At 40.1% G+C, this 24349-nt stretch overlaps 1 protein-coding gene across 2 annotated transcripts; it reads right to left on the bottom strand.

The window, feature by feature from the left end:
• Positions 1-2: 2 nt before the first annotated feature.
• wdr35 (WD repeat domain 35) lies at positions 3-24233 on the bottom strand. Of its 2 annotated transcripts, XM_085256212.1 has the most exons (28): positions 23897-24233; positions 23688-23805; positions 22374-22445; positions 22162-22254; positions 20409-20537; positions 20179-20312; positions 19627-19792; positions 19384-19526; positions 18116-18241; positions 17741-17926; positions 16171-16206; positions 16001-16061; positions 15336-15480; positions 14892-14961; positions 14562-14615; positions 14028-14137; positions 13687-13906; positions 13506-13586; positions 12862-12998; positions 12451-12654; positions 12150-12296; positions 11045-11177; positions 7709-7819; positions 4815-4979; positions 3806-3946; positions 3454-3610; positions 953-1193; positions 3-382 (listed from the first exon to the last, which is right to left on the bottom strand). In XM_085256212.1, the coding sequence occupies exons 1-28, from the start codon at positions 23918-23920 to the stop codon at positions 232-234; spliced, it is 3555 nt and encodes a 1184-aa protein (XP_085112338.1). In that variant the 5' UTR covers positions 23921-24233; the 3' UTR covers positions 3-231. The 2 variants fall into 2 exon arrangements, with proteins under 2 accessions (XP_085112338.1, XP_085112339.1); XM_085256213.1 differs by lacking the exon at positions 16171-16206.
• Positions 24234-24349: the final 116 nt, after the last annotated feature.

Genomic DNA, 24349 nt, shown 5'->3' with positions numbered 1-24349 from the left:
GCTGTTTTATTAACAGAATTATTTATTTACGTGAAAATAGATACAAAGAACCAAAGTATTTTACACTGCTTATAGTAAAAGTCAAAGATTAGGGTGAATCTTGTTTTGGTAGCTCCTCTGTAGCTGCCTGTTCAGGAACTTTAACTTTAAGCCTGAAAGTAGTTAAAATGATTTAACATTTCTCTGTTTTCTATGAAAATAACTTATATTTTCTCATCTTTTGTTCTCCTTTTACAGTATAGGAGTGTGGCACAGCGGGCAGCAGTTATATTTGCTGATTTCTTGATCATGAGCGCAGTGTTTGCACACACTGCAAATCCAACAACTGTACTCCTGGACAGGCAGACCAGTTACGATGCAAGTGCGAAATCTTTCCTCCATCCTGACAAAATAAGGAGAAAAAAACAAAAGACAGAAAGCTGCTTCAGGTCATACTGTCATCAAAACAATGCACCAGTAAAAGGGCTACAAAAGAAAGACCAGAAGTTTTGCAGAGGCCACTGATTCCTGCTTTCGGTGCTCCATTTTAAATGTGTTTAACTTCGGTTCTGGTTTTGAGTCGTGGCTGTTTTCTCGTTTTGTAGTTCTAGATTTAGTTTATTTCATAAACCTAAGGAGATGAATCACAACACAACATTTGGGGCTAATAGCTGCAGTTTCTCTAATGACCACTAGTCCTCACAGACTTCCCTTGTTGGTTACTTTGCAGTAATTACAAGGTAACTGTATCTGTTCATTGCACTGCACTGCTTAGAGATGAAGCTTGCTAATCAACTAACCAGCTACAAACTTTATACTCCACCATGTCTTTCAACTATCATCGCCAAAATCAACATAACAGTAAAATAAAATAAAAAAAGTTTACATCTAGACATAATTTTCACAACTTTGGGAGATGACGCTGCTCTCAGTTTGATGATAGAGTTTGAAGTTAATTAGCGATAAATCTCACCCCTCTGATGATGCGTTCCACTCGATCATGCGACTGTCCTTTGGGCTGTGCTTTGTAAAGATCTCCAAGGCCAGATCCTCATAGGCCTGCCGCTGTTCAGGATCAAGACTCTCCAGGGATTCCAGCTTAATAAAGGCCTGTGAGCAGGTGCCAAAGGCGCGGTTGGCTGCAGAGCAGACAGCAAGCAGAGAATAGATGTCCACAGGAGGGATCACGTCCTCATACTCACGCAGGTGAAGAGCTTAAAAAAACAAAACAAAAACCAACAAAATCAATTAATAATAAATAGTGAAAAGTCAGGCTTATGCTGAGTATAGGACAAGTGAAATTACAAAACCGCCAAAGACCAAAAGATATGTAAATGAAAAAATAAAATTGATCATTTCCCAAGGCACTAATCTGCGATCGTTCCTTCATAAATCGAGGCTAAGTGGCTTCACTGCAGCTGATGATTAATGTTAAATTTAGAAGAAGGATTACGGTTAACCAAAAGAACTTTTTGCATATCTGGTAAAAATATGCTTATCTATGCAAAGAATGTTTACACTGTAGACATACGACCATTCAGCTCCATGTCAAGATCTATGAAAGGCCAGCAGACGTGACCAGGAAAATGATTTGCTTCTCACAAACGACAGTGTTTCAAAAGAGAATCGAAAAACGACATAAACACATGAAATTGAACATATGCCACAGCAATATAAAAAAAAGAAAAAGCAACAACCCATTTTTAACTTGTGCTTATGACTGAAGAGTTCTTCCTTCAGTCTCTCCACCATCTGCCCTTTGCTATGCACGTTTGTGAAAAATCCATTGTTAGCTGGCACTTATTTTTCAGCTGCATCTCTTTCCTTACTTTCTCCCTGTTGCTTACACCTTTCCTTTAAGTAAGTAAGTAAAGTTTATTTATTAAGCGCTTTTCATAGACAGGTAGTCACAAAGCGCTGCACACAGAGATTAAAATAAACAGTGCGATAAATAGCAAAATGCACAATATACACAATATAGAGTTTAAATGTAAATTAAAAATATAAAAATGTAAAAAGCATTGGTCAACAGAAAGCTTGTTTAAACAGTAAAGTTTTTAACTGTTTTTTAAAGGATTCCACAGAGTCAACCAAACATAGTTGTAGAGGTAGACTGTTCCACAGCCTTGGTGCCACAGACTGAAAGGCTCCGCCCCCTTTTGTCTTCAGACGTGTTCTGGGAGCAACCAACAAACTGAGTCTGTGAGCGGAGACGGCGAGCAGTAGTGTATTTTGTGAGAAGCTTGGATAAATAATCTGGGGCTTGGCCATTTAGTGCTCTGTACGTTAAAACAATAATTTTAAAACGAATTCTAAAATCTATTGGGAGCCAATGTAAAGAACATAAAATAGGAGTGATGTGAGCTGCTAGAGCGAGTTAGTAGTCTGGCTGCTGCGTTTTGTATAGCTTGGAGGCGAGAAAGAGATGATTTATCCAAGCTGGTAAACGGGGAATTACAATAATCTAAACGCGATGACACAAATGCATGGACAATTTTTTCCAGTTCAGCTAAGGAGACCATATGTCGCAATTTAGAAATATTCCTTAAATGAAAGAAACAGGAACGAACTTTGACAATCCATTACACCTGATGACTTGTCCAAACTTATTTGTAGAGAAGCACGCACTGTAGACACTCCATGTCTTGCTTAGAGAGAGAAGGGCAAGCCTTTGTGCACCTTTAGGGACACTGTGGCGAGAGCATAAAGGTCTATAGGTAAGGGTGACAGAGAGAAGGTGAGTTCTGTAAACTCATTCCTGTTTTTATAATTTTGCTGCTTTTGATGGCTGTTCCTCATGCCAACTGGGAATCTCCTGGCAACGCCCCATTGGCTATAATGAGATTTAGATTAACAGGGCAACATTTTAGCCTAATAAGCAGTCTTGAAATATGTTACACTAAATGAGAGAGTTTCTCAATTATGACCATTATTAAATAAGCAAATAATAACTACAGTAATTTTGGGCCACACTGCTGGTCCAAAAAAAATCCAACAGAGGTAAAGGAAATGAGCTGTAAAGAAAAAAGCTGAAAGGGAAAATGGGAAAAATTTATCACAGTGATTTTTTCATCACACCGCTGGAACATATGGAAATGATAAAATAGACATTTGGTTAATTGCTCAGCCCTAACACACTGTTTAAAAGACACAAAGAACAGTACAAAACATGCAAAAATGCTAGTGTAGTCAAAAAAAAATATTTTCACTGTCTCTCAATTTCGTACAGTTTAAGAATTCAGCAGATTAAAACAGCAGAAACAGAACAGCAGAAAGGTTTCTTGTTGGTATTTTGTATTCGACTTAAAGTACAAAACCAAGTTCATTTGCATCAGTTTTTTAAAAAGAGAAGCAGAAAATTCTCACATTTTAGAGAGAAAAACAAAAAAGGTAAATCAATGTGTATATATTAGAATATAAAGTATGATTATATAATGTAAGTAATATAATAAGTACTAAGGAGTGATTTGGCACCTGTGCGCATGGCATTCTCCAAGTAGCCATCGTACAGCTGCCTCTGAGCGAGCAGGAAGAAGTGATATGCCTCCGCTCCTCGCCAGGCATTGTCCACAATGCGATTGTCTGCAGATGTTGCATCTTCCTCCAGCAGGCTAGCAAGTGCATGCGTTGCCTAATTACAGACAAAGATACACACAATGATATGAACACAAACCTCTGTACATAAACAGATGACGTCTTTCCACATAAGCACAAGAATGACTCTTTTCTCTGAAACACATCACAAATAATTTATTCAAACAGTTACAGCAGAAAAATGTCTAATGCACTGGAAAGATTTGGAATAGTACGTGTGTACATGGTTTACCTCCGTCTTCTTTCCTTTGCCTTTGCTCTGCTGTGACGTCTTCACCTGCTTGTGGTAATTTTCCACTAGATGTGCTGCCAGCACGTAGAGCTTCTTCACCCTCAGAGGTCGTGTCCTTTTCTTTGCCTCCTCATCTGCTATCTGCAAACATAAGCCACACTTTCACAAATGTAAAATGGTAAATGGCCTGTATTTATATAGCGCTTTACTAGTCCCTAAGGACCCCAAAGCGCTTTACATATCCAGTCATCCACCCATTCACACACACACACACACACACACACACACACACACACACACTGGTGATGGCAAGCTACATTGTAGCCACAGCCACCCTGGGGCGCACTGACAGAGGCGTATTTTTCTTTCTCAGCAACCTACACTCAGTTGCGTAAAGTGACAAAGTGAAAACATGTTTTCAGAACTTTTGCAAATGTATTACATCAACAAGTATTATTTATTTGCTTTATTTCAAGTTTATACCAGGCCTATCTTCCCGATGTGATTTGTTCTGTGTCAACATAATTTGCAAAGCACTGACTAATCTTTCATGGAACAAACCAGAATCTTTATTTGTTAACTCTTTTCCCAAAAAGATAATATTTGATGACCTCAATAAAAACGTGATCTGACGACCTTTAGTTTCTCTTTTTTTCCCCCAAACGTAGCTGCACAAGCAGAGACCACCCTCACTGACATCTCATGCAAACCCAGTCATTTTGTTTTATAAAAAAAGCCTGAAATATGACAGGAACCATTCAGGAAATATCGTTAAGGGATGCTCCTAGTAGGCTTTCAAGGCGTAAAGAGTTAATACACTTTGGCAAACTTGAGGCAAAGTGTGAGTAAAGGCATGGTACATTTAACTTTTTAAGGACTTTCTAATTTAAGTCCATATTAAATGTAGGACCTAACTTGACTAATGAAAACATACAGCAAAATAAAAATTATATATGTGTTTAAAATTAATCTATAAAGCTGGTTTACATGAAAAAGAATGTTGACTTACCTTAAACATGAGTTTGGCTGCATCAAGAAAATGGTGAGCTTTTCGATACAGCTCCACTGCTTCCAGAGTTTTATTTTTCTCCAAAAGATGTGACGCATATTTTGAAAGGAGAGATTTAATCTCCTTCATATTGTGTGTCCTGGCAAGTTCCACTGCTTTGTTCCACTGCAGGAAAAACATTCAATACAAATAAAAAAAAAAAAGTAAATATGTCTTTTTATCATCTTTTTCATGTGGGTGCGAGCTTCCTCCAGGTACTTCCTACCAGAGGTGTGGACTCGAGTCACATGACTTGGACTCGAGTCAGACTCGAGTCATTAATTTTATGACTTTAGACTTGACTTGAAAAAATGTTCTAAGACTTGTGACTTCACTTGGACTTTTACACCAATGACTTGGGACTTGAATTGGACTTGAACCGGTTTACTTGAAAAGACTTGATATTTTACCCCAAATATAAAATTTAACACGCATATTATATAGAGATTGAAAATGTGACGTCATTCACGGGTAGAACCGCAAAGGATTCTGGGAACTCGTGGCAAGCGGTACTAGCGCACGCAGGCTTTCAATTGAAATCAGTTATACAGCGATAAAAAGAAACACAAAAATGTCAAGAAGCTGTTGTATTATTAACTGCAATAGCCGGTCGCATGACAGCCACGGGAAGCCGACGGGTAAAGAGATCGGTTGTTATCGGATTACGTCGTTGAAGAGAAATTGTTCAAACCATGTTTCCGAAGTAACAAAGAGGCGACTGGATTGCAGCCATTCAAAGATCAAATATAACGTCCTAGAACACTCCAGCTCACAGGTTAGTCTGCTCCAAGCATTTACACGAAGGTCAGTCTGCTGTTGTAGTTAATGCGTCATTTTTCTTAACATAATTAGTGATATAGGTTACAAGCAAGTCTAGCGCTGAACAGAAATTGTCGCGCTATGCTCCTTTGCTTGTTGTGCATAAATAGTAAATTGTCCTGACACAATATTGCGTTTCGCTTCTGTTATTATGGTACATTGACAAAAACATATACTTTTATTCACAGGATAAAACAGTTGTTTTTTATCACTAATTGTCCAGTACGATTACAGCATACAGTATTGTTGTCACTGCTACATTTCTGTGATGGGTACCAGAAATTATTTCTACTACTAATTAATTACCGTTGAGCTCAAAGGTCCTATTAATAAACGGTTAACGAATGTGTATTTATGAAGACGATTTGTGAGACTGGTAAACTTATGATACGTACGATGGTCTTTCGTTCTACACGGTGCATTTCAAGGTCCTGCACCCATCCGTCGGTAAACTGTACCTGGGCTTGTTGCAGTGACCTGAAGTTACTAAACTTCATGAGTGTATGCACTCACTCCAAGAACCGTATGATTATAAATATGCATATAAATATGCTAAGATGAGATAGCTGACTTCATCTAACTAGCAAATGTTGTCCAGGCTACGTTGGTGATTCAGTTTTTTTTAATGTGTATGATATTTTTGTCATGCGATTTTAAAGCCGGTCCTACAACCGCATCCAAGAATAACATGCAGCTTATCTCAGAACTGTCGGTGAAAATTATTCTTGGAGCTAGGTTTAATTGAGCTGCATTTTAAAGAGGTGCAATTTCACAATTTGTGTATATTTTCTAAGTTCACTATTTTGTCATGTGTTGAGAAAAACACAGATTTAAAAATTACATGGTCTAATATTTACATTTAGCATATAACTGCAACATGCTTTTTTTTGGGGTTTTTTTAAAGACTCGAAAGGACTTGAAATTCAAAGTTTCAGACTTGTGACTTGACTCGGACTTTTACACCAGTGACTTGAGACTCGACTCTGACTTGCCTGACATTACTTGAGACTTGACTTGAGACTTGAGGATAAAGACTTGAGACTTACTTGAGACTTGCAAAACAATGACTTGGTCCCACCTCTGCTTCCTACTACTGTCAAACGTTGTTCATGTTCATCAAGATAAGTAAATTAGTGTTTCCAAATTGCCTGTAAGTGTGAAAATGACTATTGGTTGTTTGTCTCTCTGTGTTGTCCCTCTGTGTACAATGCCTCCCAGCAGGGAGATTACAATAAGCTATTATTTCTGGGAAGTGCTGAGATTTTCAGTATGTATACCTATAGAATCTGTCACAAAAAGAATGATCAGAACTGAATCTCTCATGGGCAAAAGTTTTTTGTTTTTGTAAATTTATGATTAAACCATAAAATAAAAAACTTTCGAGAGAAAATGGTCATTTAAAAATAATGTATTTCTATAATTATTATGAGAAATCACAGTTTTTAACATGAATCCATGTTAGAACTGCAATTAATATCCCGAATCCAATGGGCATTACTCGGATGTAACACTGCTGTTCTTAATTATCTCGTCACAAAAGCAACAGCAGTGTGTCGTGACGGGTTTGGAGAGCAGATCTGGACAATTTAGGCACAAACACTGTTTTTCAGAGATCTGGGATCTAAGACAACAAGATGGTTACAGGCAAAGTAGCTGACAGCTTGCCTGTTTTTTTGTCAAATGTGCAGTATTAACACAGCAGGAGAAACCGCCCTTAAGGAAGGAAGCTGGGGCTCCTAATGACATATTCTTTTAGAAGAGGAGACCGCCAATAAAGCACAGATTTAACATCCTTTAAACTAAATCTACCTGTAAGACAGCTCCATCCTTGGTTTTTCAGGTGTCGTTCCTATTTTCCTGGGCCAACATTTACACTGGAAGAGTCCAGTGACTTTGAGATAAGCATTCACACCCCGGAGCTAAATATCACTCAGGCATAGGTTGGGAGTGGGAGGACAGCAGGAGGCTCACTGACTGTAAATCACTCAGCGTTGCTCAGAAATTGTGGCGCCAAAGTTTTTCTTTCCACCTCTCACCTGGTTCAGATGGACACACGTATCGACGGCAGCTTTGGGCTGGTTGCACTTCAGGTAGGCGTTCACAGCCTGTTCGCACATGCCAACTGTAGCAAACATCTGACCGATCTCCTACAGCATAAATATAGAAAAGATGTTGAAGAGTGATTGTGATTTAAGGTAACATATTTAAAGAAACTGGCACTGTACATATCTATCTATCTATCTATATATATATATATTAGGGGTGCAACAATACACAAAATTCACTGTTCGGTTCGATACTTTGGTGTCACGGTTCGATATTTTTTCGATACAAAAAAAATGTTCATGCCTTTTTAATTTTTCATTTATTAAATTTTCACGGCACATTCCGCACCACATCTCTCTGCGTTCATCATTTGTTTGAAGCCAGCTCACCTCCTGCAACTACTTTTCCGAGAATACATGCTTCTTTTGTGGTTCGGACTCCTTCTGACATTACTTTGGAGGTGGAGGAACATCACAGTAATTGCTTAAAGGAGCTTGCTTCTTCGACATCTTTAAGAGTTCTAAACAAATGTCTGTCCTCCTCCTGAAAATCTTATGTATGTAAACACGTGTTGCAACTTCTTATCTTGTGCCCGTTTTTTATTTTGACAGCGAATGCGCACCTGCGGACCACTTATGTGCAGCCCTGGTTATTTCACTTGTCATATTGCAGCCACAGAAATTCTTTTGTCCATGAAACCATAAAGCTGCACTTTCTTTTTGCCTTATAGTCTGATTTGTCATAACTTTTCCGTTTTGTGGTAAGCTTTTCTTTGGCTGTCACTTCTTCACCCTGACCTGTCTTATTTGGCTCAGCAGAACTAAAATATTGTGGCGAGCTCAGACAAGGAGGAGACGGAGGTATCGTTTGGTCTTGCTTCCCGTGAGCTAGCCAGGGAGCACAGCCGTTTATTGACATCTGCAGAAGAACACTGCCGCTAGCTAACTGCTCAGCGCGGCAACAGCACAGCAACAACAACAACACACAGGGCGCCCTCTGACCCCGGAAGGACACACCGTCGCAGCGAGAGGGCGTCACCCGTCACTATGGCAACATAAACAAAACATAACTGTACAAACAGAACCCCGAACAGCCCTGACCCGCTACATAGCCCCCACCTAAGGGGTCAGTCGTCCCCGACGACCCCATTACCCCACACAAAGTCCTGCAAATGTCCAAGTGCCTTCTTTTGGCGCACCGGCCGGTCACGACCGGAGGGGGGGAAATTCACTCGGGTCAGAACATGGGGTGCCATCATCATCCCACTTCTGACACCAATGTGGCGAGCTCAGACAAGGAGGAGACGGAGGTATCGTTTGGTCTTGCTTCCCGTGAGCTAGCCAGGGAGCACAGCCGTTTATTGACATCTGCAGAAGAACACTGCCGCTAGCTAACTGCTCAGCGCGGCAACAGCACAGCAGCAACAACAACAGCACACAGGGCGCCCTCTGACCCCGGAAGGACACTCCGTCGTAGCGAGAGGGCGTCACCCGTCACTATGGCAACATAAACAAAACATAACTGTACAAACAGAACCCCGAACAGCCCTGACCCGCTACATAGCCCCCACCTAAGGGGTCAGTCGTCCCCGACGACCCCATTACCCCACACAAAGTCCTGCAAATGTCCAAGTGCCTTCTTTTGGCGCACCGGCCGGTCACGACCGGAGGGGGGAAAAGTCACTCGGGTCAGAACATGGGGTGCCACCATCATCCCACTTCTGACACCAATGTGGCGAGCTCAGACAAGGAGGAGACTGAGGTATCGTTTGGTCTTGCTTCCCGTGAGCTAGCCAGGGAGCACAGCCGTTTATTGACATCTGCAGAAGAACACTGCCGCTAGCTAACTGCTCAGCGCGGCAACAGCACAGAAACAACAACAACAACAACAACAACAACAACAACACACAGGGCACCCTCTGACCCCGGAAGGACACACCGTCGCAGCGAGAGAGCGTCACCCGTCACTATGGCAACATAAACAAAACATAACTGTACAAACAGAACCCCGAACAGCCCTGACCCGCTACAATATATATCCTGCTGCTTTTACACACGCACTCACATAACGCTCAGCGATTCTCTGCGCGATCAACCTCTCACATGTTTAAGCTTGCTGCAGGAGATTTCACTTGTCATGTTTGCATAGTAAGCTAACGATTGATAAGACGATGTCAGAGGAATTGGTGCACAAATTATCATCACTCACCAATACACAGTTCACGCAATTGCAAAGTGAAAGCAAAAAACAAGCGCAAATTCAAACGTGATTTCAATATGTCACATATTGGCAGTGGCTCACCGATGCCAATGACATAATTACCCAGCTACATTTCCGAAAGAATGCAAAACCATTGACATATATTTTTCCTTCCTATGATAGCCCGACGGGCAGGGCAGAGATAGATTTTGGTAGCCCGACTGGAAGAATCGCTAGCCCCGGGACGTCGGGCAGGCGATTTTGTGAGCCCTGTATCTGATTGAGGAATCACTCATCTTTGGAAAAGAGAGTTTATTACAGAGAAATGGCTCTTTCCAAAATAAAAGCTATACTATATGCTTCTTCTGGGCTATATTCTCAGCAGCATATTAAACATATCAGGTCCCCATAAGAAGAATCATGTGCTAACGGCTGTCTAAATAACTCGGGTAAAGTTTGTAGCATGCGTGCTTGTTGTTTTTGTCTGCTTCCACTTGTCTTTGCACTAGGATGATGTCGGTGTAAATGTGCAGTCATATTTGTTGTGTTCCCACTAGTGCTGTCAGCGTAAATCTCTTTGAAATGACGTTGGCAAATCTCCGTTAACGAGCTACCACAGATGGCCCGTGCATGGGGCTGGACAGCCAACACATTAATGAGCTAACTGCGCTAACACACTAGCTCCCACCCATGTAATTGAGCTTTGCCTGGCACATCCAACATACTGTTTTACTTTAGTCCATGACGCTTACCTTCAGGGTCATACCTCACATGAAAACCAAAATAGTTCCAAACGCCAGATCTGGATGAGGGTGGGGGAGGTTCAATTTGCAATGTTGCAAGGAGAGCTTAACTTCTGTCTCGCTAGCTTGCCCTGCGCTCAGTGAATCTGCGTTCCACTACTCCGCCTAGGCTGCACTGTTGAGCGCAGATCCACTGAGCGCTCAGCACAGACAGCATCGTCAGAAAGAAAGTTGATAAAACAATTTAAAAATTTATTTTGTATTGTTCGATACATATGGGTACCGAACCGAAAGCACTGTATCGAACGGTTCAATATCGATACGAGTATCGTTGCACCCCTAATATATATATATATACATTTGATCCAAGAGCATCTGATTCACCTGTAACAGCTTATGATTCTCTGGCAGAGCGGCGGTCAAACGTTCAAGGCCATCGTAGTCCTCTAGCATGTAGTAGCATTCGGCGAGTCTCTCCTGGTTACGACCCTTAATATAGTACTGCACAGCACTGACCCTTGAAAAGAAATCATATTTAAAGTTTTTTTTTTTTTTAAAAAGGGGGGAAAAAAGCTGCGGCTGTTCTCTGCACTTCTCTCCCAATCCAGCTGATCCATTTTGCCAACCAAGAGTTCGAGTGCTTCAGATTAAATCAAATGTTTTCCCAACAATTTTCTCCAACAAGGAGTGTACTTGGATAACGAGTTAAAAATGGTTTACGAAATATAAAAGATGTGAAAATATTAGACAGTCTCCTGCACAGCAGTAAACAATCAGCTGACAATCAATCTGAAAGTGAAACAATAGTCACTACATGCCAGTTCAGTCAGCTCTTAAATCCAGTGTTCTCCGAGTGAGACTGAGCCAGCTGTTCAGACTGACAGACACATCTGATGACTGTATGACAGGAGCACATAATCTCTAAAATGAATAATCACAAACAACAGAGGTCAGAGCCACAATTTGAGGTCTAACAACTGATGACCAGATATACACCTCTCCTCATGGCTGGCATACAGGAGCAGTCGACGCAGACCCTCTCATCTCGTTGCCTCCATGATTGTCTCCATTTTTATTTCGAGTAATGTCTTCCTCAATTACATTCTGCTCAGGATCAGATTGAAAAGGCCTAACATAACATCTTAGCAGCCACTTCATTATTAACATGAAGTGGTTGCATATGTGTTAAAAGTTGTCTGCAGGTATCCAGAGGCACTCGGTTACACAGGACACCTCTAGTTTGCATAAAGTAGCCTGAAGTTCAACTTTATTCAACTGAGAACTGGCCACCTCATCCCATCCGCACAAATGAATGCACTGCAGATCTGATTTGATAGACTATAAAGGATGAAGGATGAAAATGACAGATTCTGTGGGCATGTATCATAAAGTTTAAAAAATGAAAAAATGAAACCAGTAACACTTGAAGATTAGATTGTAAGAGAGAATCAACAACCTCAGAAAAAAGGGGTGAATAAAACTTCAATACCACTTCTGTCTGTCAGCATAGTAGTCTCCAATGGCATTGTTGGCTTGTTCAAGCAGAGCATCATCACTGTCCCCAGAACCACTTTTGAGCAGGGCCAACACTTTGAACCAGTCTCCAAGCTTGATTCTGAGACTGATAGCGAGATCCCTGCAGTGACAGACATGGTCATTTTGCACCATATTTCACAGGATGGGGGAAGAAATATGTACTGGAGCAACATTAATAATTCACTTCACTACAGGAAATTTAAATGGGAGGTAGTAGGGAGATTTTTTTGGGATACCAGAAAAAGCCACTGTACCTGCGATCCATATCCAGGTACATGCGTTCAGCTTCCTCAAACCTGCTAAAGTAAGCCGCCACTTCAGCCTGCTTCATTGGCTCGCTCTGCAAGTTTCCCAGGCGCTTGACAAACTCAATGCCCTGATAGTCTTTGCAACGGACAAAAGCCTGCTCAGCCGTCTTAAGGTCCAGTTTCTGGAGGGCTGCCTCAGCAAGCAGACGCCTGGCAGATTTAGAAAGGAGAGTGTTCTTTGGCTTACAGAAATAATGTAGCACCAAAACATGCAAAGAAAATTTAATCACTGCAAAAGGAAATTGTAGCAGAACACTGAAAGAATGAAAAGGATAAAATAAAGACTTGATTACTACATATATATATTTAAAAAAACAATATTGAATTAAGAACAGAGGTGGAAAGTTTTTTAATTACCAAAGTCTTGGATGAGGATTGTCTTCAATGAATTGCGAAGCTTCTTCAATGCCCACTTTTTCAATCAGTGCCCGACTGTCTCTCAGGGAGCGGATTTCAAAGTTGATGAGGTTGTCTTTGTTTGGTCTCTCTGGATCCTGTAATGGAATATTCCTTATTTAAATGATAATTAAGAATAGCAGTGTCAAATATTTTATTTTGAAATTTCAGTCGCTGGGGCCATGGCATAGTCAATAATTTAGGTGATTGCCAAGGTCACAGTGTCAAACTGCTGTTGGTCAGTCTGACCAGAACCTGTAGCAGTTAAGAGTAATGGTCTGTGCAGTTTGCAGAGCAAGTGAAAACTACTGTCACAGCTCCTATGCAGGGCGATTGAACTGTAGACTGAGTGCAGGATGAGGAACTCGCTGGAAAAGCAGCTGAATGATGTGGATACGTGTTAAAACCGACCTGTCCGAGTCGGCTGAGCTGAGTCAAGATTAGCTAGCTAGCACTGAACTTTCCAAATAAAATGCCTACATATTCACCCTTAACATCTTATAGTCTTTCAAAAACAGACATACTTGTGTAAACATAGTTAAAAATAAATATGACTGCATTACATATTATATTTGGGCTTCATGCAACTTGTTTCAGACATTTACCTTCATGATTTCATCAAGTAGGACAGATTTGATTTCCAGATCTTCAAAGTTGCAGATGTATCCAGATGTTTGGATGGGTTCCTGTTTTTTAAATAAACAAATTACCCTCACTAAGAATAACATTAATGTTAGTGCAGTCTAAGTTGGAGCTGTACATCAGGCATACTACTTAAGGACTCACCTCTGGGTCTAAGTTTCTAAATACATACATCCTGGTCTTCTCCATCATAGCAAACAGATCAGGGTTATCATTTGCCCACTTCATGTCCCAAACATCTTTGCGCTCAAACTTAGATGGATCTCCTGTGGATGGCTGGTTTCCAGTCCCATTATCTGTGGAAGTGTGAACTTCCAGATCCAACAGAGTCATAATACCCGCGATGTCGATTATGGCCAGACGACTGAAGAAAAATAAGCATTATACACGACGACATTAGACTCAAAAATACAACCTAAAATTACTCAGTAAAGCACACCTGTTACTGGTGCTAACCTGTAACACCATAAAACACCAACACTTACCTTGAGTTGCAGTTTAGGGAGAGATAATGGGCTCTGTTGTTCAAAGTGTACTTCTGGACGAGAACAACATTTGGGAGACTGTATCTGTGGAGGGTGCCAGACTCACGACCCTGTGAAGACGTACACACAGTTATTTTACTCTTGATTCCATTATATGGTTCATTGCCAGACTGACGTGGATACAGCAAGCAAAGAAAACATGAATATTCACATATACAAATTATATAAAAAAAACATATAAAACAACATATTCATATGAATCAACTCCAGTTATAGCTAGCTTAATCATGTCACAGACCAGCCTCTCAGACTGAAGAAAACTCTGGTTAATATTTGTTTAACTATGAAGAAATGTTTTCACATTCAGACTTTACTTGGGGAGGCTGAGCACAAGACAGAGAGAAAGGAGGCACACAATTCACATGCAATAGTTACAGCTTTAATCAGCTGTATTTGGGGGTGTGAGGTTGTTAAGTTTCTGCGGTCTGTATTTTTGTTCATGTGCATCTTTTATAAATTCAGGTTTGTACATACCACAATCAGGGTCTTATCTGTAGCTGTAATGCAACAGATGGGATCTCGAGTTGCCTGAAATAAAACATAAGTGCACATACACAACGTGAGAATCACAATAATCCATCTTACTTTAAATTATAAAAAATATCCTTTTCTCACCAGTCAGTAGTTAAATAAGTACTTTTAAAGCCATATATCTGTATATTTTAATTGCATTAACAGAAACACTTGAGAGTTCAGAGATAAGAGTGTTTAATTTGAATGTAATCAGATAATAAGTGTTAAGTTTAGAACAGAAGAAGTGTCACTTTATTGAAATGTAAGACAGGAGATACACAACGTTCTTACTGTGAAGGCCTTTGTGAAATCTGGGCTGGTGTCACTAGCTCCAGATGGAGTGCTGTCGATGTGATAGACCCTGGAGGTGCAGGAAGTCAGAACACATGAGAAGGAGCCACAGAGACAGACAGCCAGACAGGCAAACAGCTTCTAGTTCACCTGACGTGACTTGTAATCCAGGTGTTAGGATAGATCTGGCAGAACATTAGTTCACACCAAGCCGCTGGTCTGGAAACTCACATGAATGAAGCCTTTTTATTGCACTGTCATTATCAAGTCTCACACAGCAACAGTGAGACAGTAAACCTGTGGTTTCATCCACTGGCTCACAGATTCTAACACTGTGGTGACCTGGCCTTCCCGTATCTTTCCATGATTTACTCTCTGGCTAATACCTGGCTTTGTTCTATACCCGTCCAGTCCCCGTGACCAGTTTGCAACATGTGAGCTCACCTTTCCCTTCCCTCCTTCTTTGTTCTTGTCACTTGGTTGATCTCCAGGGCAGTCAGTTTTTTTGCCACTCTATACTGCCACATGTAGAAAGCTTCTTTGGATGCAGCGATAACGTGGGTTTTAGTCATGGTAACAAACATTGGATCTGAAGAAATAAAAAAGTGAGCATCACATGAGGGAGAAGATTAAAATATATAACAGCATGGGACTGTGTGAATCTAACAGTGCCAGCTCTGAAAAGATCAAAGCTTCTCCGTGGTTAAAACATCAGGGTCTCAATATGTAAAAGCATGCTGTGCCCTTGAGAGGACCCTCATTTCATACAGATGCTCAAGGTTATTGTGGGTGACAGCAGTAATCTCACAGCACACCTTGAACATTTTCTGCAAATTAAATTTTGTGGAGAAATTCTCAAACAGTCTCCAGACCTACTGTTTGACACACACTTCATTTAACGCTGTTTATCAAGTTGGGATATGCAAAGCCCACTGAGCAACATAAAGGCAGCCAGTGTTCAGTGCTAAAGGAAGCTGGGTGGCTGGAGGTAGGATGTAAGCTATGTCTCTATGAATGTGGTGTGATCTCTCACACTGACTTAAAGACAAACAGTGGCCTTAATCATACCAATGCTGCACCACAAGTATTTCTCATCATATGAAACTCACCGATGTCTATGTATTTTGAGTCAAGTGGTGTCCCGATGGAGTTGAACAAAATCAGGACATACTGAAAAACACAAAATGGAGTGACATTATCCTGCAGGTCAATTTAAAACTTTATGTCATAACAAATTGTCCTCTTTTTTGGGGGTGTGAGCTTTTAAATTGTACATTACCCTCCCATGACTCGCAGATTCTACCTCAGCATCCTCCTGTGTGGCGACGGATTAGAAAAAACAGGAGGCAAAACAGCAGAGAAACATTTGTGATCCTCACACTAGTCCAAATCCACTGTTTTTATTACCTCTGTTGCTGGATTTCTCTAACTCTACAACTATGGCTGGGCGATATATTGATTTTTAAAAGATATAGCAACATAATTTCATAGCAATGTAAAGAATCACCAGTGCTTGTATCCAACTCTCAGAACCTGAAGTTCTGGTCCAACAACAAATAATAACTTAAAATTTTAGCAAACAAGGTTTTGCAGTTGGAGCACACTGAGAAGGAAATTACTCTTCAAAGCCAAGGAATTAAAAACAATCATTTTTATCACTCAGAAAATGGCATGTGCCTTATTCATGTTTAAACCCTGGCCACATTTGCAGACTATAAAGTTGGTAACTTTATGCACCAATACTCTACACAACACATTTTAATTATCTTTATCTTAGTTACACTGCATAAAAATTTAAAAACAACAATTAATAAATAAAAACAGAAATAACAAAGTAACAAAAGAAAATTTTTGTTTTCATACATTCTCATTACATCTGACATTTATTGAATCTACATGAGTTCTATTAGAGAAGTTAACTTAATGTTAACCTGTCTATGTTCAGAACTTAATTTACTTTAACTCATTCAGTATTCCTTATAGGGAATGCAATGTGGAATGTGTAGTGTAAAAATGATTTATGCTGTTTAGTTATATTTAAGTTTTTGTTAAAATTTTTCTTATGTCATTTTTAATTTTGTTAAAATAACTTAACTCTGGGTATAAATTAACTCTTTGTTTTGCAGCTCTTATAGTTAGCTAATTTGTTAGCATTTGTTTCCCCCGTGTCTCTAAGTCGGTCTGATGGAATGTAAAGCCATCTAAATAAACCCTCTCTGTCTCTGTCTCTCTTTCTCGCTATCCAACCATCCATCTAATTTTGGTCCATATCGCCCAGCCCTTCAGTATGAACCTTAAAGATACTTTTTGTAAATTCTTGTGTTTAAGAATTATTTTTAAACTTTCAAAAATAACAAAAATAAAAATTATCAGCACAATTTAAAGAAATAATATCATATAGTAAAGTCATAGATCTATGACTTTACTTCCAAAATGTGCATGCTGTGTTGAAGAGAAAAACTAGTTAAATTAGTGCTCTATTTTCCAAATAGCACCAGTAGAAGACTAGCACTGTAAGTCTGTGGAACCTTTATTTAACATATTCTTATTTGCAGTGGTGGCCAAGGAAGAGGCAACGCCTGGTGAGAAGCTAAAACATAATATCAAAAGTTACACTGTAGCACACATCAGAGAGCAGAACACACCCACTTGTAAATGGCTTCCCCCTGGTGGCAAATTTTTCAGTAAAATTCTGCAGAGGGTAATTACAAAAAGTACCTTTAAAGTCATACAGAGTAGTAATTTGTGTATTAAAGTAGTCTGTAGTGTTTGAAAACAGCAGAGATCTGTCAGTATTTTGGTTGCTTCTACTATCACTTTAAGGTCATGTAATCTATAGGCGCTCATACCTGAGGCTGGGTGTCATCTGCCTTGCTAGCCAGGATGCAGAAGTCCCCAGAGGTGGTGATGGACATCAAGCTTTTGACATACTTGACAAACTTCTCATTGTTTTTAGTGTCCCAGAATACCACGCAGTACTCTTGGCGTTCTGGCTTTGTGTAGGCGTACACCACCGTGCTGCAGCAGTAGCCCCACTGTTACAAGACAGAAAAAGGATGGATAGATACAGCTAAACCCAGACATATGATCATAGACTGCTTAGCTCTACTGTTTTAGCTATCAAAGCAGATTAAACCTTCCAAACAATGATAAACCTAGAGATTTACCATCATGTTCACCAGGGCAAAAGACATTTTTCATGAATCACATGTGTTGGCATGCACCTTATAATCTGGTCTAATGTTGGCAAAGTAGATAAAGGACTCCACAGCCAGGGCAATGCGCAGCCCTCCTCCCTCCCAGGCAACTCCTGACATCTGCTTCCCAGGCACTTTGAGAGTTCTAAGATGCTGCACAGACAAAGAAGATCATTAACGAAAAAAATGTCACACAACTTTTTAATATCACTTCAACTAACCAAACCTGTGAAGTACAAACATCCAAAGAGTTCTTCTCAGTAATCACAATGGTTTCAGTCCAAAATGTGCACAAAGTTAAAAGACAGTGTTTGGCTGTCTTTAAGAACACTGTCTATCCATTTTCTGACACTTATTTCAAAGATATCCAGACTTTATTCTTTAGTAACTACCAATAGTGGTCAAAGGTGACAGCAGAAGTACATTTTAACTCTCCTCACCAAAACAGACTGATACAGCATCCACATCCACAATACTGATGCTGCACCGATCCATCTCTCAAGCTCTTGCTGGCTTGTACTTGTGGGTGGAGTCCAACACCCACTGGGACTGACTAATAGACTGCACTACTGCTTCCCTGGAATCGTCCCTGTACATCTATATCCAGAGCTTGGTTTGCATTGCTGACAAGCAAGTGAAAACAAACAAAACAAAACAAAAAACAACAACAACAATAAAAAGAAAATTGCTGTTCTAATTCCACTGTCTAGAGACTTGCAGGAAGACTGTTATCTTTATAAACTGACTCTTTCATCAGACCTGTGGAATATGAAATGCCCATTTTTGTATATGAATAAGAGTGGTTTTTCATCTTTTTCAGGTTTTTTAAGTTTCAGTGTTTCAACTGTAAACTTATTTTCTTGAAATGACCCATCGGTCCCCTACACAAAGCTAGCTTAAAAGAAAAAAGTGTGCATTTGTAGGAGAGATGGTTGAAGACAAACTAATTTGGTGTAGTGGGTTTGTTTGCTTGTTGCTGCAGAGTAAAATCTTCTTTATCGATTAAATCCGTTCTATGGTACAGACTCTCCTCAGTACTGAGATCATGCTGATATTGTTGCCCTTTCGTAGATTACTGAGGATTACTGATTATTGTACTAAGCAGTACAAAATGTGTTGAAAGTCTAGATAAAATTATGTAAGTCAAAAATCAGGCTCCTCTGATCAGTGAACTTTGAGCCAAGATTTCCAACAATATCAGCTCCCCATGCATGCTTAACCTGGATCCAAATGACAGTACCAGATGGTATATAGAACAGCAAAATCCCATCTTATATCAAAGCCATAATGCTCACCTCTCCAAACGGAGTGTAGAACTGCACCACATTGAACTCTTTCTCCATTGCACCTCGAAGGGAACCGGCCACTGCCAGCACACTGCCACAGTGGTTCCACTGGATACTGACCACATTCATCAGAGTATCAATGCACACTGGGTCTGAAGAAAAGGGGTATGAGCACCAAAAAAAGAACTGTAAAAAGGTTTAATTTAACACGAGTGACGAAATTTGAAATTAAATTTTGTTTTTGTGGCTTACTTTCATCGCTTTCATAACGCATGATCTGACACCTTCCATTGTCAAAACAGATGGCGAGACATGGACAGTCCGGCTCGACGTAACCCCCGCTTCCTGCATACCAGTGGATACCTGCTATACTGACAGCTCCAGTCACATTGACAAGACAGCTGATGGTCATTTTCATCTGAAAGCCAACACGAGTCAATAAGAGTTAGCATATATCCTTCCTCTGCTTGAGTCACAGTGAAGTAAAATAAAAAAAATAAATATTATAGTTGCATTATTTAATACTTTTATATGCACTTGTTTTATATCGAGTCTCAGCTGGTTTTCATGTTTATTTATGGTCATGCTAGTTTCTGTCATACTTTATCACAGTGGAATAGAGGCAGAGATGGGGATGGAAACAATTAAGGTAGCTAGAAAACTAGAGTTTATGACAATTCATTAACTTGCTCAACTATAAGGAACTATAACTATAAGAAAAAACAGCATTATGTTCAACTCTGAATCATGCAAAGCTATTCTAGTAGCATACAGAATTAACTGTTTTTAAGCTTACAAACTTACTATGAAGTTTCCTTGATTGTCATAGATGTGTACTTCACCATTTGCCATGCCGAAGAGGAGTATCTTGCTGTCCGGCGACCATGCCACATGAGCAAGCTGGCTTCCCTTTAGCTCCTTACCCCAAATCCGATTTCCTTAAGAGATGAGGATATATAATAAAGGATATATTCATATTTACATACTCAGAAAATTCCACAAATATTATTTTTGTTAAGTAAGCAGCAGTTTACCATCTACAGATCCAACGATGACAGCCCCATCTTCATACACAATACAGATCTTTTGACCATCTGCATTCCAGCTCATGCTCCTCACTACTGACTTGTTCCTGTTGTTGATCATCTCTTCATACCATGCACCTTAATAGACCAAAAAAAAATGTTAAAGACATGTTTTTTTGTTTTTTTTTACCTGTTTCTGTATTTTGCCTGCATGCAGTAATGATCAAATAATGCTAATAAAGAAAAGAACTAAGGACATACTTACTCTGTCCGGCATGTGGTTACCATTGGGTCACGCTGTACCCAGACACAGAGTGAAAGTATGTAATTGAGCGTGACTGCCTGACAACTTGGGCTTGGCTCAGCGCAAAAGACGGACGACCTCATTCTCCTGTGGATCCACCACCCATAAGAGGGGGCATAGGTATCTGATGCCATGTCGACTGGGTCACACCCAAGGTCAATGTCAGGGTCAGAGGCTCTAATGGCTCGCTCCCCAATTACTAAAACTGCTTATAAGGACATTAAATCTCACCTATCTGATGAGGAAGGAACCTGAGCTACTGTATGAGTTCGAAACCAAGTGTGAACCAGATTGTGGAAGGAGCCCTATGAAGCTTGGCGAGCTTGTGGGATTCTGAAGGAAGTAACCTGGAAGACACTGGCAGGATGTGGGCTGTGAGATCAACTTTCAACGCATACGGATCAGTATTTAAAGTTTTACTCTCATCATCCACTGGAGCACAAACTGGGTGTCATCAGGACACTACAACACAGATACAGCGGCCAGAGAAGCAGAAGAACATCATATCAAGAGGGCCCTGAGTAAATGTGCTTATCCCAGCTGGATATTTGTCAAAGCTGGGAAGGAACCTAAAGAAAGCTCCGAGCAATCCAGGAGAGAAAAAAGACAACTGCTGCCCAATCGAAAACCTTTAGTGATCTCTTATGTGTCTGGAGTATCGGAACAGCTGAGACACGTTTTCTCTAAACACCGTGTCTCTGTGGCTGTCAAAGCCCAAAACATGCTGTGCCAAAAACTGGTCCACCCCAAAGATCGGGTTCCCCGGCACAAACAGAGTAATTCAGTGTGCGCTGTAAAGTGCCAGGAGGATTGTCATGATTTAAACATCGGGGAAGCCAGACAATCTCTGGCTAAGTGGATGGCACAACACAGACGAGCTAACTCCTCAGGCCAGGACAATGATGAGGATGTACACATCCTGGACAGGGAGGAACGCTGGTTTGAGCGGGTAGTCAAGGAGACCATTTACATAAAAAGGGAAAGACCATTTCTGAATTGATGGGAGGCCCTGAGGGTGCGTCTTTCACCATCTTACAATGCTTTAATCGAAGGTACTACCTAACTCTCTGTGAATGGTACTCATGGCCACTGATCAATTGCCATTGATCAGTAGTTCATGAACGGTCATGACAATTTGCATATTAATGATCAAGAAACGGACCTCACAGTCCTTTGTATGTCAGTGGTGCTAGTTTCATAATGCAAATGTACTGTTTACAAGCCTGGTGAAACCTGCAGCCAGCTGAGACTGAAGAAGTCACTTAGATGAGTGATAAAACGTTTCTCCTACTGAAGACGCTACATCAACATGAACAGAATCAACACTTGGCTAGCTTGGGAACGCCTGAGTCTTCTCCTGGAAGAGCTTTAGCATGTGGTCAGGGAAAGGGAGGTCTGGGTGTCTCTGCTTATACTGCTGCACCAGGAGCAGCAGTACAAGCTGGATGGAATAATCACCTCTATAAAGCATCCACACAATGATGAGTCCATTCTGATCACTGGTCGTCAGCTTTTCATGCTGTTCATTCCACGTGACCACTTGCACTGCACCTGCATGGGAGGCAGTTATTGAATATTAGATCATTTTCTGATGTCTCATTTTAGAATTGTGAATACTAATATCCTATAACTAAAACTGGCCAAAAAATACTTAATACAAAATAACTCACCACTGTGTCCCTCTAAAGTCTGGTTCATTGAAAGATTACTGGGTGCAGCAAGACCTTTAAGTTTAGCATCATCTGTTTACAAAGGACGGTAAAAGAGATCAGATCATCACCAAGTAACTGTAGTTCCAGAGGTGTTTATAATGGTTAGCAAATATACAATCATGTTTCCCAAAATAGGTTTGGACAAGTAAATATGAAAGTAATGATTTAAAAATCATGCAAAAAGATCTACAAAGACAATAAGACATAAGATGCTGAAACTGATCAAATTTTGTTTGTTTTTTCTCTTTTTTTTTTTTTAACTTGCAACCTGTTTAGGATATACCTAGTCTCTTGCCCTGTGAAAGTTGGTGTAGGTACACCAACTGACCCTGAATTGGATAATAAAATCACAATATTATGCAATAAATGTCCAAAGGTATAAATTAATAAAGAAAAATAAAACATAATTTAATAAAAGGGCTTGAAATTAGTGTTTTTTTTGTCTGCTGCATTTTATAAGCCCTTTTATTAAATTATGTTTTATTTTTCTTTATTAATTTATACCTTTGGACATCAATCATTTCACACATTTTCTCAAACATTAAGAAACAGTGGCCCTAACTAACAACAGCAGGTTGACTGAACATAGCGGCACAAGAGCTGAGCCAACAGTATTATGAAAGTGTAAAACGATTTCCAAGACGCTTTAAGAGCATTTCAAAATACCTTAAATCCGAATCACATTTGCATTACATAACAACTTGGACTGTAACAAATGCACACAGCTGAATGTATGGGGTGTTATTCGTCATTGCGACAATGTGACATCAATATACTGTAATGCTACCAGTGACAAGCAGGTTGTTTATGCAAAATAGCTCTTAGGTACACCCATTAGGTAAACCTATTCAACTATCATTTAACATAAACATATCATCAACCAATAGACGGCAGCATCAATTAGTCAATTTAGTCACGTAGACATGGTCAAGACAAACTGATGAAGGATGAATGGAACACTAAAAATGGAAAAGAAAGATGATTAAAGCTCCTTTGAGTGTGCCATGTTTTACTGAGACCCTGTAAAGCCAATCAAAAGGTGGGATGCTGTTTAAATTTTTAGTTTTGGAGGATAATCTTACATTAATTACCTTGCAGTCGCACATTAAAAAAAGAGGACACCTGGTCATCCTAGTTGCACGTGTTTATAGTTGTTAACGTTAACGCAAATCATTGTTTACTTTCTCTAACCATCAAAGGGTTTCTCTGAGGTGCAGGAAATCCTTCTGTGTGCATGCCTCTGTTAGTCGTGCACCTTTTTAACTATCTTACCTGTCTGAGTCTCCAGCTTCAGTACTCTCAGAAGACCATCGTCTCCTCCGCAAGCGATGAAGCCTTGATCTTTGTTCCAAGACACACATTTTAGATGGATATTATTGGGAATAGCGATCTACAAGACACGGGAGATAACTGTTACCCAACACTACGTCCTCCTGGCGTACTTGTGGCCAGTGAGCTGTGTCAGATAACTGCGAACTTACCTTTTTGCTGAGGTATATAAACATGGTTGTGGCGATAATGTTACATTACACAAATAACAGGCACATTGAAATTTCCAGGCTCCAGCATTTGGTGAATGTGACGATTACTTTAGCATAGATTGCTGACTTAGCTAGTTAGCGGCTAGTGTTAAGTGGCCAATGGTAAACTGTTACCGTCAGCTAGAGACGTTCATAAAATCATGACTCACAAATTTAAAGATTCCCTGCAGATAAAGTACGTTAAATCAGCAAATATATTGGAAAACAGTTCAAAATCGATGTTTCGTAGCTAATGGTGGCTGCCTTGGGTGCTCAGAGCCTGTAGCTTCCCTCGGTCTCCCGTGGTAACGGTAAATCGGAAACTGGGAGACTCGGTGCTCCCTGGTAGTTGTAGTTTTTTTATTAGCTGAGGCGAAAGGCATTGGACAGCGCTTCCAGTCATGTTTGGTAATG

The sequence above is a fragment of the Mchenga conophoros genome, linkage group LG19 (assembly GCF_057382185.1).
Source record: "Mchenga conophoros isolate Kocher_MC1m ecotype Shallow Benthic linkage group LG19, M_conophoros_male_GT1.1, whole genome shotgun sequence".
NCBI classification, from domain to species: domain Eukaryota; kingdom Metazoa; phylum Chordata; class Actinopteri; order Cichliformes; family Cichlidae; genus Mchenga; species Mchenga conophoros.
The sequence above is the reverse complement of the archived record's forward strand: the minus strand, read 5'-3'. Positions and strand labels throughout refer to the sequence as shown.